At 44.4% G+C, this 20,203-nt stretch overlaps 1 protein-coding gene across 3 annotated transcripts in view; it reads right to left on the reverse strand.

The window, feature by feature from the left end:
• MTMR12 (myotubularin related protein 12) overlaps positions 1-15,373 on the reverse strand; it is a 52,135-nt gene extending 36,762 nt beyond the window's left edge. The window contains exon 1 of one of the 3 annotated variants that reach the window (XM_081133661.1): positions 15,134-15,373. In XM_081133661.1, coding sequence (XP_080989787.1) covers positions 15,134-15,214 — 81 coding nt within the window. In that variant the 5' untranslated portion in view covers positions 15,215-15,373. The remainder of the gene's footprint in view (positions 1-15,133) is intronic. The other 2 variants (XM_081133660.1, XM_081133662.1) reach the window with 2 other exon arrangements.
• Positions 15,374-20,203: the final 4,830 nt, after the last annotated feature.

Below are 20,203 nucleotides of genomic sequence, written 5' to 3' on the forward strand. Positions count from 1 at the left end.
AGGCAGAACTGCTTATACTAGTTAAACAGACAGACTTTTTTCTGAAGATGCCAGAAAACTAACTCATCTGAAAGTAATACAAATTTTCAAGAAATGTAGCCATTAAACATGGCCCACGTGCTTTGTGCGGCACCTCTTGCTGCTCCATCTGAGTTTCGACAAAGTTTGCTATTATGGCATAAAAGAACAGCAAAAACTACTGGCACTGGTCACAAAATGTCCAAGCTTTCAAAACTAGGATGTCCCAGTGGCCTGAATTCAGTTAGAACAGAAGCACGAACACAAAGTTTTGCCAGAGTGATAGGATTGGAGTTGGCTACTCCTCTTGTTTGTTTTAATTTAAAAAGAGGATAAGCCCTGACCAGGTAGCTCAGTTGGTTGTAGCATCGACCGATATGCCAGGGCTGTGGGTTCAATCCCTGGTCAGGGCACATACGAGAATCAATCAACGAATGCATGGATGGGTAGAGCAATAAGTCAATGTGTTTCTCTCTCTCTCTGAAATCAATAAATAAAAAAATTTAAAGATAAGGGCATGAATAACAAATCTTCCAGTTTCTACATGTTTCACCCCACAGATCAAAAGAAGCTCCATCTGTTCCTGCTCCCATTATGAATATAACAATTCCCAGGGCCCCACAGCTGCCACTGCCCCCACATTATCTAAGAACCTCGCCCAGGGCTGAGCCAGACAAAGTCTATGCCAGACAAGACGTGAGAAGGTCACCCATTCTTCAGCAAGTCTATGGCCAAAGGAGACACACCTACTGGAACCCGCCTCCTACAGCTGGCCCGGCATTACAAAGTTGTCGATCTGATCGCTCCTCTGAAATATGTTTCTGAGGAGTGGCCCAAAGCACAGGCTCTGATGAACCTGAGGAGCGAAACCAGCAAGTCAACACTCAACACTCAAGTTGTATGTCTGGTTACTCAAAGCTGCAAGATGACCCATCTCCAACAGAGAACAATTCATTTCAAGAAACAGCTCCCAGCCCAGCCGGGCATAGCTCAGTAGTTGAGCATCAACCTAGGATCCAGGAGATCGTGGTTCGATTCCCAATCAGGGCACATGCCCAGGTTGTGGGCTCAACCCCCAGTTGGGGGCCTGCTGGAGGCAGCAGATCAATGACTCTCTCATCACTGATGTTTCTATCTCTCTCTCCCTCTCCTTCTCTCTGAAATCAATAAAGATTTTTTTTTTTAATCTATTTAAAAAAAAAAGAAACAGCTCCCAAATGTCCTAAATATCAAATGCTGAGGATAAAAAGATGAATAAGAATTGACTTCTGCACTCAAGAAGTTCAGACAGACAAAAAATAATAACTGGAACACTGGGTAATCAGTGTAGTAACTATTAGAGCCTGCAAAAGAGGACATCTCTATTCATCTCATTTAATCCTCAAAACTTTGTTAACTGAAATCATTGTCTTCATTTTAGAGATGAGGAAAATGAAGCTGACCGAGGTTAAGTGAAGTGGAACCCAAGCCTCAGTTTACCTGAGCAGTCACGCTCTTCATTACAATACCACCTGCCTGTCCTTGCTGACCACATCTCCCCAGGGCGCTGTCTCCTCCCCCCTGCCTCTCACACATTTCCATCTACGGGCCTGTCACTCCGTGTGCACCTGCTCTAATCCAGCACTGCAGACCCAGGAGTGAACACAGCACAGAGCTCCACCTTCCCAGAGTGCATGGGAGCGACCAGAGTACAAGCAATAATAAAGACGTGTGCAAAGTGCTGCGCTGGGGGAAGGACAGGCGATGATGGGATCACAGCAGAAACACCTAACTGCATTCAAAGAGGGGCAGGGAAGATTGCTACCCTCAGGAAGCGTCACTTATTCTGAGACTTGAAGATGAGCAGAAATGAGCTCCAGGCCAAATGACCAACACTCTCTCTGGCTGCTCTTCCTCAAGTCTTTCTGGTCAGGGTCTTCACCCCTCCTCAAAAGGCCTGTCGTCCCTGGATGAGCTCTCACATTCATATCATTGCCAACAATATATGCTGATGACTCCCCAAATGGTACTTCCCTCCAGAACCCTCTTCAGAGCTCTAGACCTGGACATCCAGCCTCCAGGCCACCTACACTGGAATGTCCCTCAAATCCTCCAAATTCACATTTCACAATCAGCTCATCACTTCCCCCCTGCACCTAACCAAACCAGTTCGCCCTCCTCTGGACTCTGGCTCAGTAGGCAGCCCCACCATCCACCCAACTAACCACACAAACACCCAGGTGTCATCCTAACTAGTCCCCGCTCTTCAAATTCTGTCTGCTCTGCTTTCTTAACAACTCAGAACCCGTCCCTGTTGCTGCTCTCTTACTTCAGGCCATCGTCATCTCTCACCTTGTGTGCTCTATGATTACAGTTGCACTGCGTGTGTCTAGCCCCCAGTGCACCCACTGGCCTACTCAATCCACTGCTCCGCGTTCAGTTCACTGTCCAATCCACAGTCCACACAGTTCAAGTCCTCTGCAAAGCTTCCTTTGATCCAACCTCCCTCCTGTATTGCAATACAGTGGAATCTCAGTTCTTGAACTTAATTCTTTCCAGATGGCTGTTCAAAAACCGAATCATTTTTTCCCATGAGAAATAATGTAAATTGAATTAATCTATTCCAAACCCCCAAATGATTCTGTTTTAACCTTTCTTATATATAGTACATGTTTAATGCACTGTTTAATTTATATGTAAACACTTTAAAAACAAAAAGGACATAAAATGTAAATGAAAATTTCACAAAAAGGAAACGAAATGCACAGTAAAAAATAAAAATTTAATAATAAACAGCAAAAAAAAGAAAATATTCACAGCACAATTTCCTGAGATGTTAACAGTGGTAAACTGACTCATACTCACCCATTCTCTTCTTTGTTTGTCACCTGAGAGACAAGTGACTGATCATACAGGTCTCAGCATGAAAAGGTTGTCGGGTTGAGAACAAATTGTTTGAGATGGGAGACATTCGAGAACTGACTGTATTCTCTTACCTTATCTATCTCCCCAATGAATGATGCCAAATGAGGGCTGAAGCTGTACCTTTATGTATTTTTAGCCTTAACTCCCAGTATATAATTCCTGACAAATAGTAAATTGTCAATAAATGCCTACTGAAAGAATGTATAAATGAAAACATACAAAGAGACAAATAGTTTTTGATTCTGATAATAGTCTTTAATCCTAAACAGTTCCTGAGAGATAAAGAAAAAATTTTACTACCTAAGTATATGATGAATGCCAGGTATTACCGAACTTTTGTCACACTCCTCCCTTAACTGGCTTTCTGAAATACTCTAGTCTCATGGATAGGGCAGGGGCATACTCAAAGCCAGACTCCAAATCTGAAGTCTTATCACTGAGGACAGAGTCTAGAGACTCAATGATTCTATCACTGTCCAGTTCTAGGGAGCTAGAAATCAGAATAGGATCTGTTTCCTGGAGCTGATTTCAGGGCTGCTGGTCCCCTGCTCCTGGCCAGAGGTCTTCGCTCCCTTCCCAGCCAGCCTGACTAGAAGGCTCACTTCCCTCTGAGAGCATGATCAGCTTGACTCTACCCACTAGACACTGTCTTTGGCAATTACAAGCAACAATTACTCTGACAATAAACTAAGAAAACAGTATCTGAAGCCAAGGAAGGAGACATGCAGTAAGAGGCAAAGTGACTTCTGTCTGGACTCAAGGTACCAGACCACAGACAGAGCTGTGTGGGTACCTGGTCTTTAAGGACTCTGCTATTTACTCAGTATGTAAATCAGTTCTCAGCCACCATAAGTGTTTATTTCACAGGGCTAGCTGGGAACTCTCAAGAGCATTTCAGACTAAGCATTTATTACCCACAAAAATATATGTCTAACTTAAACACACAAATATATAATTTGCTGGAGGTTTTACTATGTCCACTTTGATAGGTCCTATGTCTTTATAACAATCCATTAAGGTATTTCCATCCCCACTTTACAGAGAAGGCCGACAAAGCTCCGAGAGGGTAAATAATGTGCTTGGGCTCCTGTTCTCAGGAGTTCTGACACCAAGTTTAGTACTTTTGATTCTAACTTTGTTTTTGTACAAGCTTTATTAAGACATAATTCACATAACATACAATTCACCTATTTAAAGAATACAATTCAAGGGTGTTTAGTATATTCCAAGAATTGTAAAACCATTACCACAATCAATTTTACAACATTTCATCATGTCTAAAAGAAACCTGGTACCCAGCCCTGGCCAGGTGGCTCAGTTGGTTGGAGAGTCGTCCCATACACCGAAAGGTTTCTGGGTCAGGGTGCATACGGGAGACAACTGATCAACGTTTCTCTCCTTCTCTCTCCTCTCTCTCTAAAAAAAAAGAAGAAGAAGAAAGAAACCCTGTACCCATTAGCATCCATTCCTTCATTCTCCCCTCCTCCCTCCCTCCCTGCCCCCAGCCCTAGGCAACTACCAATCTTAAACTTTTTTCCTATTACAAAACAATACCATAGAGTGTCCTTTCAACTGTAACCAGTCTTCAGGACAGAGTAGCAGCCAACACCCTTTGACAGTGCACTACCCTAAGAGCTGAGCAATACCTACATGTCCATTCTAAACCCTTCCTTTCACATTTAGACTGCTTTTTCCCCTTATCTCAGATTTTTTTTAAAGGAAGGAACTGCTCACTAGGACCCAAACTAAAGCCCCCACTCTGTTTTAACAGCTCAGCATTTATTGAAGGGCAGTGAAAGTGTTACTCATTCAAGCTTCTTAGCAAGGATCGCTCTTACCAGGCATTCCCCAGATTTTAACAATCCAAACGCCTTATCAAACTCTCCCTAGTAAGACATTCAAGCTAAAGAAGAAATGTTAAGACCCAAATATCAGTGTGAGCCTCAGAACCCATAGATCTGACCTCACCAAATAGTTAGCTGGCTCGATTCCAACAAAGAAGGTTGCTTGAAGGTTGCTTGCTTGATGGAATATGAAGCTGCCTGAGGAAGAAAAGGGCAGCCGGAGACATCACAGGGAAAAACTGGGTTTCGGGCATCCATGCCAAGTCCCTGGTTTAACAAACTACAAGTCATGGTGACAGCTAAAGGAATATTTTACGGCAAAGCTCCTCATGTCAAAACTGACTCTTGCGGCACAAAGATGAAGAGTAGAGTCAGCAATCACACTGAAGGCCTAACACAGTTCTGAACCTCAACTCCCCAAATCACTTTGCAGGAGAAATGTAAAAGACCTCCAAATGATGCTCTCACTAGCTACCTTCTGAGGCTCCCTCCTGGGGTGGCCCAGGATCCACACTTCTCTCTGAAGCCACCTTGAGCTCCGCAAAGCCATACTGAATGGCACTGTAGCCCTGCCCTCAAGAGCCACAACACAGAGCAACTATACACCAAGGAATAGAGAAGGCTCAGCTGCATCACCGAGAACCAGAGCTACAGACAGCCAGTATCACGGGCAAAGAGAATGGGAGCATGCCAGTGAGTTAAGACTTGAGAATGCAGAGGCTGTGTGACAAGGGTGTTCGCCAATGCCTGGTCAAGTGCTTCTCCAACTAGACTTGCACCCTTTCTCTTCTTTTCTCTATTTGGGCTTCCTCTATGATTTCATGTGAAATAGCGGTTCTCAACAAGGGATGGGGAAGAGATCATAGTACCTTAAAGAAGTGCAGAGTCCTACTGCAGCCCCCCCCCCCCAGCTTCCCCGCCCATAAGGCATATGCAGAGCTTTAAAGCAGGACTTGGGACTATATTTTGAAAAAGTTCCTCAAAGAAATGTGTTTAAAAAAAACAAAACAAAACAGTTCCTTGCACAAAGCAGGTTGAGAAACACTCCCCTGATCCAACTCTATAAATCAGGAAATGAGAGCCACACAGAAAAGAAATGGCCACAGCCCAGGCCTCCCAGAGCCAAGCTAAGGCTCTTTGAAACAGACCAGAAGTTGGCAGAAACTGCAGTGAGCCTGAAAGCCTATTGAGATTTAGACCAGTGGAAGGGACACAGGGAGTGAAGAACTTAAACTGGAAAACGACATATGAAGGCTGCATCCAGGGGTCTGGCCAAGGCATCATAGTTGACTCAGGATACTGCAGAAGGGAACTATGGTCTATGATCCCAGGCATGAGAGGAAATGCCACCAGAGGGGATGGCAACGGAAATGAAGACAGCCGACCACAGAGGCCCTCCCAAAGGGCACCCTGGGGACCATGCCTGGTTTGGAGTGCAGTGATTGGGAAAAAAGGGGACTGCTGACAGGTCCTCCTGGAAGCCCTTGAAACAAGGGAAAATACTGTTTCAGGAGGACAGAGAAGGAATCCAAGAAACAGCTCACTGAAAAAGAAAACTGTGCAGGAAGGGAGGTCCTCCAGGTAGATGGGAAAGGTACCTGTTGTGAGTATGGAATAGTCCTACAAGGTAGACGGCACCCCGGCTCCAGGCACAGCCTCTGAGAGCGCAGGTGAAGAACAATGCTGGAAGGAAATAAAGGTCAAGTCTTATCACTATCCGGACCACACTGGTGGCCCAAAGAACATGTGAAAACACACACACACACACACACACACACACACAGAGCTACAGCTTCTGGGGAGAAGAGTACTAGCCACTACAATTAACATTTAATAAGTGGTAAGTGTTTACTGTATGCCAAGTACTGTGTTAACAACTTTCCATGACTGCCTCACTGAAGGCTAGCAACAATCTTATGGGCTAGATACCATTATTTTAATTCCCATTTCACAGATCAGGAAACTGAGGCTCAGAGAGTTAAATACCCAGCCCAAACCCACAGTGAGCCAGTAGCAGACCTCTAATTCCAAAGCCATGCTCTTACCACATTACATTTAAAGAGGTAGCACTGGGGTGTGTACAGTGCTCGGAGAAAGGTGGCAGGTGGCAGTTATGGGGCTGTCAGAGCATAAGCATAATTTAAGCTAACTGATGTGACTAACAGCAGCTGCAGAAACACATGGCCTTGCCTTCTGTGCCTCCTCACCCCTCCCCCTCCAGGACTGCCACATAAATACTAGGTCAGTTGAATAGCTGGTAAGGAGCTAAAAGCCTCGGAGCAGCAGCTTTTCCAAGGTGTTGGAGCAACAGGAATCGGGGCAAATGAGAAGGTACCTAGAGGTTCATGAACGGCCAGGCTGACCTAATGGTAACGCAGCCTCCAGAGAGAGCAAGAAGCAATCCTGCCTGTCCTAGCGGCGCCCGGGGATTCCACTCTTCAGGGCTTCCCTCACTTGCACCTCCCCGCATGTGCCTTACATAAGGAATGAAAACAGATGCTCCAGCCACCTGGTCCCAATGCACCTATGAGCCTTTCAAGCTGTCCCTCTGGCCTGTCAGCTACAGGACTTCCCCCTCCCCACACCAGAGCCTACTTTAATGCTGCCCTTTCCAAGTCCTATGCAGCCTTCAAATGAAGCTGGCTGCTGCAGCAGGCTCTGCAGTGGGCCCTCCTCTGTGCTCCAGTGCGCTCTCCCTCATCAGCAGGCAGCACCCACCTCCATGTGTTACGGCCATCTGTCAACTTGCCATCTCTTCAACAGAATGTGAACATCCTGAGTGCACAGACTGGTTTTTGCATTCCTAATTCTAACACAGTGCTTAGCAAATGGTAGGCACACAATCAATAACTCTCCCAAGTCAAGTTATTATTAATAATCACAGTATCTAGCATTTGTTGAGTATCCACCATATGTCAGTCCTGAGCTGCGTCTATATGGTATTTCTTCTCATGCTCAAAATAAGCCTGAAGGGCAGGTGGTCATAAATGTTACAGGTGAGGAAAGGAAGTCAAAGAGCTGAAGTCACAATGGGAAATGGATCTCAAGGGATTAAAGCAAAACAGGAATTCAATTTTATGTCTGGAGAAAAAGTAGAAATGGTGAGACTTTTCATCCAAAAAAACTGGGCTCATTTCCTTCAAGGTTTTCTCAGGAATTTTAAAACTCTCCTAGCAAAAACAAAAGCAAAAAATTCAGCAGCTCAGGGCCATTGTCTGAAACAGGGGTTGGCAATCTGTCACAGGGGAAAGGCAGACTTCAAAATATTTCACCATTGTGAAATACACAAGCCCAGCTTTTCTTGTGGCTGAAGCCTCTCCCTTCCCCAAAAGTGAACAATTGTGGACTTAGATGCAACCTCTGAAAGGCTGCCCACTAGCCAGGTCTACAAGAAAGGGGGAAGGTCAGGGGCACAGGGCTGAAAAGCGATGTTATTATTTTAGGAAAAGCATTTACATATGAAATCAAAACAGCATGGTCTTGCAACTGCCTGTGAAATAGTTATTACTCCCAGAAGTAATTTGATTTTACTTACTCCTATCTTATGTAAACCATTGAACAGATGTGATAAATGGACAAAATCTGCCTTATGACAGACAGCTTGTTAGAAATGAGCGGAGAGAGAGAGAAATAAGTACACAGAATGAAACTAGCAAAATGTCAAAGGCCAAATGTTAACAATGAAAAAAGTCAACTACTAAGTGTTCCCATTAGGTTGGAATTTTAAATATAATCAAACCATTCTCAAATGTATAAAGGAACAAAGAAAAGCGGAAAAGAAACTTTTAGAGATAGTGAAAAATATTCTAGGAGTTACCACACAGTGAAATTTCCTGGCATGATACCATGGCAACAAGCATAACTACTAAAACCCCCACTTTTATTAAAACTTTAGCTGGGGAAGACTGCTGTGTTCTAAGGCTAATGATCAGAGCCATCTACGTGGCTCTGACCAACAGCTCCTGAATAGCACAGACAGCCCCCAACTACTGAAGGCTGGCCACGTGCCACATACTCTGCTAAGGGCTTTGCCTGCAAAATCACATTTAATGTTCATAAATATTTATATATACCTTTCAGATGAGAGGTATTATTATTATTACTCCCATTTCTCAGTTGTAGAAATACAACTGAGACTCATTCACAGCTAGCAAGGGAGAGGGAGTAAGGAGTGTTTGCTCCCCCTAGAGCTGTGACACTGCAGGTATGCAGAGGGGACTCCAGGAAAGGGGAGGCCCTGCACCCTTCCTGCAGCTTCACTCCCTCCTGGAGTCCCACTCCATTCTTACCTCCTCTCTTCTTCCTCCCAAAGCAACAGAAGATTAGCGGTTTAAGAATTATTCCCGTTCAATCCTCCTTCCCAACCTATCTTAAGAAGTTTATTTTAAATGATTCATTAAACTACAAACCCACTGTCCTTATGGTCTTAAAAAACAGCACATCAGAAGCCACAAGCGTAATGTGATGAAAAACTGAGGGTGTTTCCCTGCTGGAAAAACACCTCAAAGTATAAGCTCTATTGACACAGATCAGCAGTACCACTGTCAAATCTGACAACCACACGCAGGTTATAAATTTTCACACGTTATGATTGTAAGTATATAAGATACACACACAAGAAAAAAGCCTGGGCATACTAAAAAAAATAGAAATACTTGCTTTAGTTAGGATAGCACAACTAAGGGTGACTTTATTTTTCTAACTACCAAAGTCTGCAACTTTATTACATTGTCTTTATCATAAAAACAGGGTATACATCTTTTATAATGATTAAAAACTTGGCCCCTAAAAATCTAGTTTTCTCTAAAGTATGCTATTATATAGGATGCTTTAACGTGGAAGTAGTCCAAGAACATCAAACATCCTGTTGAGGCTATTTGGAGAAACATCTAGAACTTTACATTTCTAAGTACAGGTTCCCCACAGCCTGATTTTGATGGGAATCAGAGACAGAAGTAGGGTACAGAGGAGTGTCTGGCTCTAACGTGGTGGCTGTCCGGGTGGCAGCTGTTTGATAGGAAGTGCTGCTGGACACAGCCTCATGACATCTTCTGATGCTCCCTCTGCAGAAGCTGGGTGGTGCTGGATGTGACCCAGGCAGATTCCACAGGAAGCACACGCAGAAGAGAAAAAGCGGAAGCTTTGGACAGATCATCAGGCTAAAGCCACAGCTAAGAAAGTGATCATTTTAGGAAGAACTTTTAATGTCCTTTAATGGACTGTTAAATCATCATCAATGACCTCTATAAAAGGAATAAGTTCTGCCATTAAAAAATTTGTTTGGAATAAAGAAAATGTTATAGTCTTTAAAAACTAGGTAATGGATCTAGATTTTGCTTTTAAAGGTGATTTTTATTGCTAGGACTGGGGAAGTAGGACTATTTTAGGATAATCCAATTCTTCCTGTCATCAATCCATCAAAGTCATGAAAATTAGTAGTCCAATGCAGTAGTATTCCACCACAAAATAATCTCAATCATTTCATCTGTTTGTATCTCCAACATCTAGAAGAGTGCCTGGTACTAGAAGGTGCTGAGTAAATTCTGTTGAACAAATTAATTGTGTCTCCATGGGGCCCGTATCCACTCACAGTCACTTGGTAGATAACCTAACAAAAGCCAAGACAGAAACCTACTGAGAACACGAATGAGAAAGCAAACACCAACCATGACCACAAGCATGTTTCACTAATAATATGCTCTGAGTTCATAAACTTAAGGGATAAAAGAATGGCCGTGGAGTCAGACTGCCCTGGTTTAAATCCTGGCACCACCCTTTGCCAGCTGTGACCCTGAATACTTAACTCCTCTGGGCCTGACTTTCCACATCTAAACACAAAAAAGGGGAGGTAACAGTACTTGGTATCCACTGCAAAAGACAGTTGAAAGGATGAAATAAGTGCAGTTCCTGGGACACAGAAGTACCTAATAGATATTAGGAGTTATTTGGTTTTTAACCCTTTGTGGTCGTTTGTCTACTCTCAGCCACCAAAGCTTTTTTACCATTCCGGTCATATGTCTGCTCTCAGCCACCACAGCAAGGAACCGTACGAATCTTAACTCCATTCATGTATCAGTTCATAATTTCTCTTGTTTATCCTTCATAATCTTGCATGTTATATATCACTGCTCTTTCAATGGAAATTAATTCCAACCAGTACGACACGCATGTCCAAATTTAATACGACCGCAAAGGGTTAATTTTGATATATACCTATAGTCATATCTCTGTTAAGAATACAGGATCGTAGGTTCTCCTCTCCCCACCAAAAGAAATAGCCTTAAATGAGGACCAGGCAATAGAATGGACTCTTTTCCTTAAGGGACCAATGAAAAAAAAAATCAGCCCTTAAGTCTGGATATATTTTTTTTGACCCTTCTCAATCTTCGTCTATGTTCTTGACTTTTCTTCCCACGCCTTCATAAAACCTCTTCTGAGCTCCTGTGGACCTAGCTTGGCCACTGGCACTGCTGGCTCTTAGGAGACAGTTCTTAACTCTGTTCTGCAATATTGCTGTGGCCAAAGGGAGGACATTTAACCCTGTGGGGCCTCACTTCCACATGTGTATAACAGAGGAAGAGTATACACATCAACTAGGTTACCTTTAAATTCTCTTCAAAACCTAAAACTCCACAAATAAGAAACTGAAAACTATCATTAGTACATTCAAGTCAAACACTGACCTAAAATCTACAAGAAAATACATTTTAACTGTATTTGGAATACAGCACAAATATGGGCACAAATACAGCAGACTCTAAAAGCTGAATTTTTCAGGGAACAACATACCAGTGCCCTGAAGTTTTTACTCAACTTCCTTATCAAAATGGAATGAACTATTATTAAATCAGAACTTTCTCTTAGGACCACTTAATGGTCCTTTACTTACAAACTTCTGGGTACAGACACTAAGCATTTCTAATAACTATAAATTACCAAACCAGTGCTTATAAATTTCAAGGTAACTGAGCAGAGAGCTGACAGTTTTGAAGATTCAGAATTGTCACTCAGCACCAGAGAAGGTGGCTGACTAGAAAAACACTTAACAGTCATACTACTTTCTTGGTTCTTCGTGCTACCTAACATCTCCCCAAGACACTGTATGTCTCCGTTGAGGAAAAGGGGTCAAATTAAAATGACAGGCTAACAACTGGCATGGAAAGACATTTATAAAGACATTTGTGGTGAAAAAGGCAAATTACAAAGTAATATAATCAACAAAATTAATCCTATTTTGTTTATATATATATATCCTATTTTGTTTATATATATATAAACAAAATAGGATTAATTTTGTGTGTATACCTACACACATCTAATAGGATGTCCTCCAAGTTGTTAATAAGCTTACAATTTTTCTGTAAAGTATTTGTTTGCATATCTGTATTTTCTTATTTTTCTACAATGAATGCATACCTCCTGAAATAATTCAAAAAGCTCTTTTATCTAACAAGAAAAATGAATCTGGCACCCAAACTATCAACAGATGCCTCCCTGAAGCGGAGCTCAGCACCCAAGGGGTTCCCCGGCATAGAGGCCTGACATCCTTTGTACATTGTACCTGGGGCTAAGCTGGGGTGGGGCACTGAGATGTTTTCGGTAGCAGCCATCAAGTACCACCAAGATAGGCCCAGATCTCTCCCTGTTCACCTAAACTTCCAGAACCATCGGCTTCCCACTTCCAAGCTTTACTGATTTGTAACCCTCTGGGCAGGGTTTACAAAACTGACCAAAGGTCCTAAATTACAGTTCAGGATTTTAACTTTCACATTCATTAATTTACGGGGGTCAATAGCAGATGAGCCCAAGTTATTCTGGCAGAGATCCAGCTGTAAAAGCTGGAGCTAACCTCTACCCCTCATTTTAGGCTGGCCAATGCCAATCCTTTCTGATCATAAGAATTAAAAAATAAACCATGATGTTTAAAAGCATCATCTTCAAATACATTATCCAGTTAAACACTTCTGTGCTTAACATAAAGTGCTGACTCCTAATAGATTCCTTGGCATATCAAAGGCAGCCACTACTGAACCTCCCAAGAGCTGATCAGTCAAAAACAAGTTCATCACCAGGCACAGGTATCATTATATCATAAGGCATGAAAGTTGTTCTGGCAGCTCAGTAGCCTACCAGCAAAAAGGTGTGCTGACAAACTGATTTCCCAGCTAACAAAAGCAAAGTGCATACAAAGAAGTAATAGGAGGACATTCATCAAAGGCAGTAAAGATGAAAGCAATATAAGGGAAAGGAGTAGACACAATAGGATGACAGTCTTCAGAAAAGTGTTCTGATTGAGCAAGAAAATGCCACCAGACCCAGTGGTCTCAGAGGCACATAAGGTGAGCCTCAAAGCTGCTCTCATACATTTCCAATAATGTGATATCTAGCAAAAGTTACACACATACTTAAAAACCAATTGCCTTCTCACCCTCCATTCACTTATCTTTTAAAAACCATCCACAATTTACATCAATCAGAGTCTTATCTTCTGTTACAAAATATTTTTGGAGACTGATTAAAACAAAAAAGCATAGAGTCTACACAGCACTATTTTACTGCAAGAAAACAAAACTGCCAACTATAAGGATCTGAAAAAATGTGATCACTTCAGGCTTATTTTGGTTCTGAACCACTCCCCTTCCCTAATTAGCCCTCAAAAGAAATATAGCAGGCGCTGCGGGCAAAGAGGGAAAACAAGTCTAATTACAACATGTGCACTTGGTGGATGAAAAAAATCTGAACATTCTTGAACTCTGGCCACATTTCAGAAGACTTTCCACTTGCAGTTTAACCTCACTAAAAAGGAAAGGTTAAAGATCAGTTGTACTTCAACCAGGGTTCAACCAAAAAAGACACAAAGAGAAACTGACCACAGTACTGTCCATGATACTACAAAGGAAGCCAGATGAAAATTCAAAATGACCCTGACTCCTTATCAAGCACTTACAGAGGAAGAGGAAGTGGTTTTTATTTTATTTTAAAATAGGACTAACAATAAGAACCACTGCAAGAGTACTCTCCATTGGGGAAAACACACATTTTGAATTTGAAGATACATATGCAAAGGTTTCGGGCCCCAGGTGGTCTTACAGACGCCTTTCCAGAACAAAACCCTTCATCCACAGCCCACCTGCCTTTTCTTTACAGAGATGGGAAGACGGCTGAAGACAGAGTTTGGTAGTGCTGCTCCATGTTGCTGATGAAAGTGCTGATGAAAGAGCAGAAAACAACTTCAGGAATCCAAAATGGGAACGTGTCTAATTAGGCATTTGGATTGGGAGCTCTTGCTCAAGGAGCCCTCAGCATGGCCTACAAGCTGTAACTTCCCCAACCTCCTCTCCTACGACTGACCCACTCAGCCACCGAGCTGGCTACCTTGATGCTCCTCCAACACTCCAGACTCTCCTCTGCCAGCACTACTGTACCCTCAGATCTCAGGCATCCTTCAGGTCTTTTCCCAAATGCCACTGTTGCAGGAGAAAAAAAGGTGACACGTTTCCCCAGGATACTTAGCACCTTCTAATAATACATCACATAATTTACTTATGTCTATTTTACCTATTGCTTACTCCTCTCTCTCAAGCTCTCTCGAAGAAGCTCCAGGAGAACACAGATACTTGTTCTGTTCACTGATACATATCCCAAGAGTTCAGAACAGTGCCTGGCACAGAACAGGAGCTAAAAAAATATTTTTTGAATGAATGAATGAATGAACTTGACAGTAAAACTCCAGGAGGAAAGCAAGAGGGGTTGGAAAGGGTGACGGTGAGTGGGTGAAATGAAAGCGGGGAGAAGCGACAAAGGGGACCTCACAAGGGAGAGGTAAAGACTGGCTGAGGCCAGGGCCAACACTGAGTTTCTCCCTGCTGTGCTAACGGGAGGCGAGAGGCGATGCACAGTACCCCGCCAGCGGCACCAAACAGCGCTCTTAGCAGCCGGCAGCTGAGACGGGCGAGCTCGGAAGGCTCAAGAAAGATTCCAAGGGCAGGGCAGACCCACCGGGGCGGCGGGCTCTGGGCAGGCCCCACGGGGACCTGGACCGCTCGGCCCTTCCCCTCCCTCGGGGTCCAGAACCCCAGCTCCTCTGCAGGGTACCCAGGGACGTCCCGGGCCGCAGCACCTTCCGGGCTCGGGCCCCTTCACCTGGTCGACAGCGAGCCGGGCCCTGCGCTCCGGCACCTGCCTGCCCCCTCCGGGGGTCCCCAGCCCGGCCCACCGGAGGCCCCAGCGCGCCCCTGCCGGCGTCACCCCGTCCGGTTCCCCTCCCGCACACGCCCGCCGCCCTCTCGGCAGCGGGAGAGGGGCTCCCGGAGCCCTTCGCCCCGGCCGCTCAAGCCGGACGCCCCACCCGTTCGGCGCCCCCTCACCTCGGGGCGCACGTACGACACGAAGGAGGGTTTCGGCGCCTTGGTGCCGCCGCCACCGCCGACGGCCCCTTTCCCCAGCATACCACCGCCCTCGGAAGCAGCAACGCGTGGGAACAGAGGTGGCTGCTCGGGCTCCCGCAGCGGCGGCGGCCACCAGCACAGGCGGCTGGGGCTCCGCCCATCCCCAGGGCCGCGACGGCCGCGGCACCGCCCGCATCCGGCTCCGCCGCAGACACCGCTCGCCCCGCCCAGGCCCGCGGGCCCCGCCCACTCCCCGTGAGTTGGAAAGCCGGGGCCAAAGGCCACGCCCCCTCCACTCGCGGCCGGCGAGTCTGACTGGTGGAGATTCGCTGTCTGATAGGCTCTGTTTCACCCTCCTACGGCAAAGCCCGCCCCCATGCGTTCTCTGATTGGCCAGAGGCGCTGCCGGCGAAGCCCCACGCCATGCCCCTTCTTGAATGCACCTGGAATGATATTTCCCCTGACCAATCCAGAGAGCGTTCTCTCCGGACTCCTCGGCGATTGGATAGCAAGAAAGTCGCCACCGTCCAATGATCCTGCCGTCACTAAGTTACGAGCAGCGGTTCGCAGCAGTTTCCTCCTTGTTGCTTGTCGTTTTGGAATAAAACTTTCCGAAAGTATGGTATGTCGAATCTCTCCGTATGAGCTCCAAATCCACATTAATGATTTCAGGTTTATTACTTTAAATGTAGAAGAAATGAGATAAACCGAGAGTTAACAGGCACTTAGGAGTAGGTTTGAAGTTTGATCATAAAGGACCTTGTCGATCTCATTTTACAAAATTTTTTGTGTTCCTTTGTGTTTCTGACAATATCAAAAGCCCATAAGAGACTCCTCTTATCCACTCTCCTAAGTTACGATAAAACCCTCATTTTTAGTGAAGATTGCAAAGAAGATTTAAATAACACACTTGGCTCCAAGCATTGTTAGACACAGATGAATAACAGGGGACACAGCTTTCAAGAAGTTCATTGTAGTGGAAAACACTAATAATACTAATAATACTTGCAGTTCATTTTTTCTGTGTCAGGGACTAATGCTCTTACCCTCTTCATTACCATGAGTGCCCCCCCCCCCCCAAGCTACTCCAAATACACGTAAAATCTAAGTGATAATGAATGTATTTACTTGGCAAACATAGTTTTAGGACAAGTCCTGTGGCCTTGCTACTGGACCTTGAATGCCAGGTCTTGAGTCTCAATGTCACAGAAATGAGCGGTCCCGCGTTCCCCTTTTCCGCCTCAGCCTTATTTCTAACCACATTACCGTTGTCAAGCCCACCCAGCTTTCAGCGCTATAGCCGCCACTGAGCTACATTATCCCCATTTTCAGGTGAGAAGACAAATGTAACTAATTTGCCCAGGTGTGACGACTAGTTACTGACCCAGGTTTGTCAGATTCTAAAGCTCATGTTCTTAACATTATAATTACACACATTAGGAAGGAGCACAGTGAAAGAGCTTCCATGCTCTTTGGGAAGGCCAGGTCAAGAAAGACACTCCGTAAGGAGGTGTTGAAGAATGAAGCTATTTGTCAGGACTAATAATACCACTTTATGTTTCACAACAAGGGTTTTTTTTACTTTACATAATGAAATGGCAGCCCCAATAGGTATGTGCCCTGACCGGAAATCAAACAGAAAACCTTTTGGTATAGGGGATGACGCTCCAGCCAACTGAGCCACCCAGCCAGGGTGACACTCTGAGTACATTTTTACTTTCCTTACTTTTCCAAGGACTTTGAGTTTCTGTGATCTTCCACCACAGTCAGTATGTTAGTGTGGGGACCTATGGCCAGGGCTGGCTTCTTGGACACAACTGGTGCAGCCATCCAGGGCCCACACTTAGACAGAAGGGCTTCGGGTTTAATGTTCTGCAGTTGCAGCCTTGAAATTCTGAATCATTTTATCTCTGAATTCGTGGGGTTTTGAGTGAAGCGTGATGGGACAATGGACTAGGACCGGGGTCTTGGAGCCTTAGCTCCTTCAAAGTGCCACTTCCCAGCCTTTCCCCACCTCTTCTTGGGTGCCTACTATGCCCTCGCACCCTGGCCCTTCCCAGCCAAACCTAAGTGAGGTTTGCCAACCTTTGTGAGGGCTGCAACCAGGCCCAGGAGGGATAAGTGAGTAATCTCGAATTCCACCACTGCCATCCACCCCTCACCCCCATGAGTGCCTGAGCATAGACTAGAAGATAATCAGAGTCGGGTACAGTCCCCCAACTCATTCCTGTGTCTCTGGGTGAGATAAGCAGCCATTCCTGCTCTAGGCGGCAGCCCCATAACAATTGGCCAGAGCCTCTCACTCACTCCCATTCAGCCTAGTGTGGCCACCAGACACAGAAGCTCCAATGCCTTGGGCGTCAACTTACCCTGTGGAAAGGGAACTGACTTCCCTGCCTTGGGCCAGGACCCCACATTTTCATTTTGCACTGGGCCCCGCAAATTATGTAGTTGGTCTTGCCTACACCTTTTATCCGTGTCCTTGGGCAAGTTACTTCACCTCCCTGTGCCAGTATTTCTGTCTAGGATGACAGGGGCAATGGTGGTAATTACCCTGTGGGTGGGGATTGTTTTGAAGATTAAACGAGGTATCCAGGTGATGCCTGATGGGCAGCAAGAGCTAAATAGGTGCTGGCTGTCTTTAGAACAAGCCCGTCAAGCAGGAACTAATTTACCCCTTCTCCTGGACTGCAGAAACAGAAGCAAAGTGAATTCTCTCAATAATCAGCTGTGGGGCTTTGTTAAGCAATAAGGTTTTGTTTGTTTGCTTGTTTTGTTTTTAACTTCTGCCCCAATCCTTGGACTAGAAATAATGGCTTTTATTTCTTTTCTTTCTTCCTTTCTTTCTTTCTTTCTTTCTTTCTTTCTTTCTTTCTTTCTTTCTTTCTTTCTTTCTTTTTTTTTTTGTCTTTCAGGTTTTGTTTTTTTTTCATTGTTTAAAATATTACAGATGTCCCTTTTTCTCCCCAATGACCCATTCCACCCCATTCCTTCCCCCTCCCCAGTCCCTCTCCCATGGCTTTTATTTCTAATCCATCAATACCAACTTTCCTTCATTCAGAGCACCCTGCATTATAATAATGCCTTTATCCTGGTCATCAGCACCCAGTTGGTATGCAATGTTCCGAATCAGAAAACCTGGCACTTGGACTGCATGCGTGCGTGCTCAGAAAACTACAGCTGCACATGAGGACAGTTCTTAAAGACAAAGGCCAGCTGCTTCTTCGGGCAGTTCCGACTGTCATGAAAACCCATACCTCCTTTAAGGAGCAATAAGGGCCTGAAGACAGAAGCATAAGCTAACATCTGTTTCCATCTTGCTATTAAGGTTCTCCAGCTACAGCATATTTTTACTTAATATTTAGGGTGTGGGTCAAATCTCCTTGGGAGAGTCTCTCCGAGCTGATTGAAAAATTCCTGTCATGCTGAGGTCAAATAATTCTCCATCTATTAATAAACACAGATGTTAGCCCTTAGACTTTGAGATGTTTTAATTTACACACAATAGTTTAAGGTCACTCTTTTCTCCTAATTCTGCCCCAAGCTTGCTTGGAGAATTCTGAATAGGAATAAGCCGAATCTTAGCTCTTAGCTCCCACAGAACGAGTGCAATGTGTGTCTTCCCCCAGCAGCCACCTAGATGGGGAGAAACAGTCCTCAGACAGGTACTTAAGCATAGCCATGCACATTCCCTCTTAGTTGGAGTCACTTGAAGCAGCCTACTTGTGTGCATTAGTCATCTTTGTCTAACAGGTACCAGGCGCATAGTGGAAATTCCATAAATATTTGCATCTCAGTGAGGAAAATGGTATTAGATGAAAAGCAGCCTGGGAAGCTATTGATTAGTAAGCAGGAAAAGCAAGAGTGCAAACTCCAGCATCCAGGTTAGAGCCTGCACTTTTAAGTCACTCGAATACAAACTAGGACCTGGTTTAAAAATAAATAAAAGTACATATTATTATTATAATATCTAACATTACATAATATAGAATTATATATGATAGAGTCTTATTTATATTTATAAATTGTATAATATATAAATATGCACCTAATTTACATATGATATATTATTTATATACGATATATGTGTATAAAATAGTCAAGCACTGAAATGCATGTGTTAAATGGCCACTTGCCAAACTTCAGTTTTAGCCAATGGTTCGGATCCTAAGACTTGCCCTCTAACTGGTAACAGGAAGTTTTTTAGCCCCTTGCTGCAACCATGAGTCCTTCAGCCCTCCTCTGAAGATGGTGAGGAGGGGACCTGGATTAAGAAGCATTTGGATTGTTGTTAGTCTTGTGGTACCATAATATGAGGGCCTGCTGGGGAGACTCAGCAGTTATAAACAAGGGCTTACTGGTTATTTCCCCGCACCCCACAAAACACACAAGTTAAGCTGGCCACATGGTGGAGGCTTAATGAGCCTACTCTATATCATCTGTATTCTGTCTTCTTCAAAGCACAAATTCATGGCCTGATTGGTTTATTCATTAAATAAAGGTTTACCGATGGTTCACTTGACTCCTCTCTCAGCCTCTCCCGATGAGACTGGAAGTTCTCGAGAGCAGGGATGGTCTGCTCCATAACTAGGACCTCACCATGCTTCGGTGCTGCGTTAGTGAGCCCCCGGGGAAGATGGGAGAAACAGGGATGCTCATCATTTCCAGGGGAGGGAGGGAAATCGATGGGGCAAGAGGGTGGGCAATTTTGCAATACCCATCAAAAATTATATCAGGAATTCTGCTTCTAAAAATTTATCCTACAGATCCATTTATATATGTGAAATGCCATATGCCCAAGCTTACTCACTGCAGCAATTTTTGTAACAGCAGAAGATTGGAAAAAGCCTATTACTATCCATCAATAGGGACATGTTGAACAAATTACGGTACAGCCATAGAATGGGATACGATGCATCTGTAAAAGGAATGAGAAAGTTATTTAGGTAGAGGCTGTAAAGTTTAATGGTTAAAGCAAACATTCTGAAGTTGGTCTGCCTGGGTTCAAGTCCTGGCTCCACAGATTGCTAGATTGTGACCTTTAGGCAT

The sequence above is a fragment of the Miniopterus schreibersii genome (genome assembly GCF_964146895.1).
Source record: "Miniopterus schreibersii genome assembly, chromosome: 3".
Taxonomy (NCBI): Eukaryota; Metazoa; Chordata; class Mammalia; order Chiroptera; family Miniopteridae; genus Miniopterus; species Miniopterus schreibersii.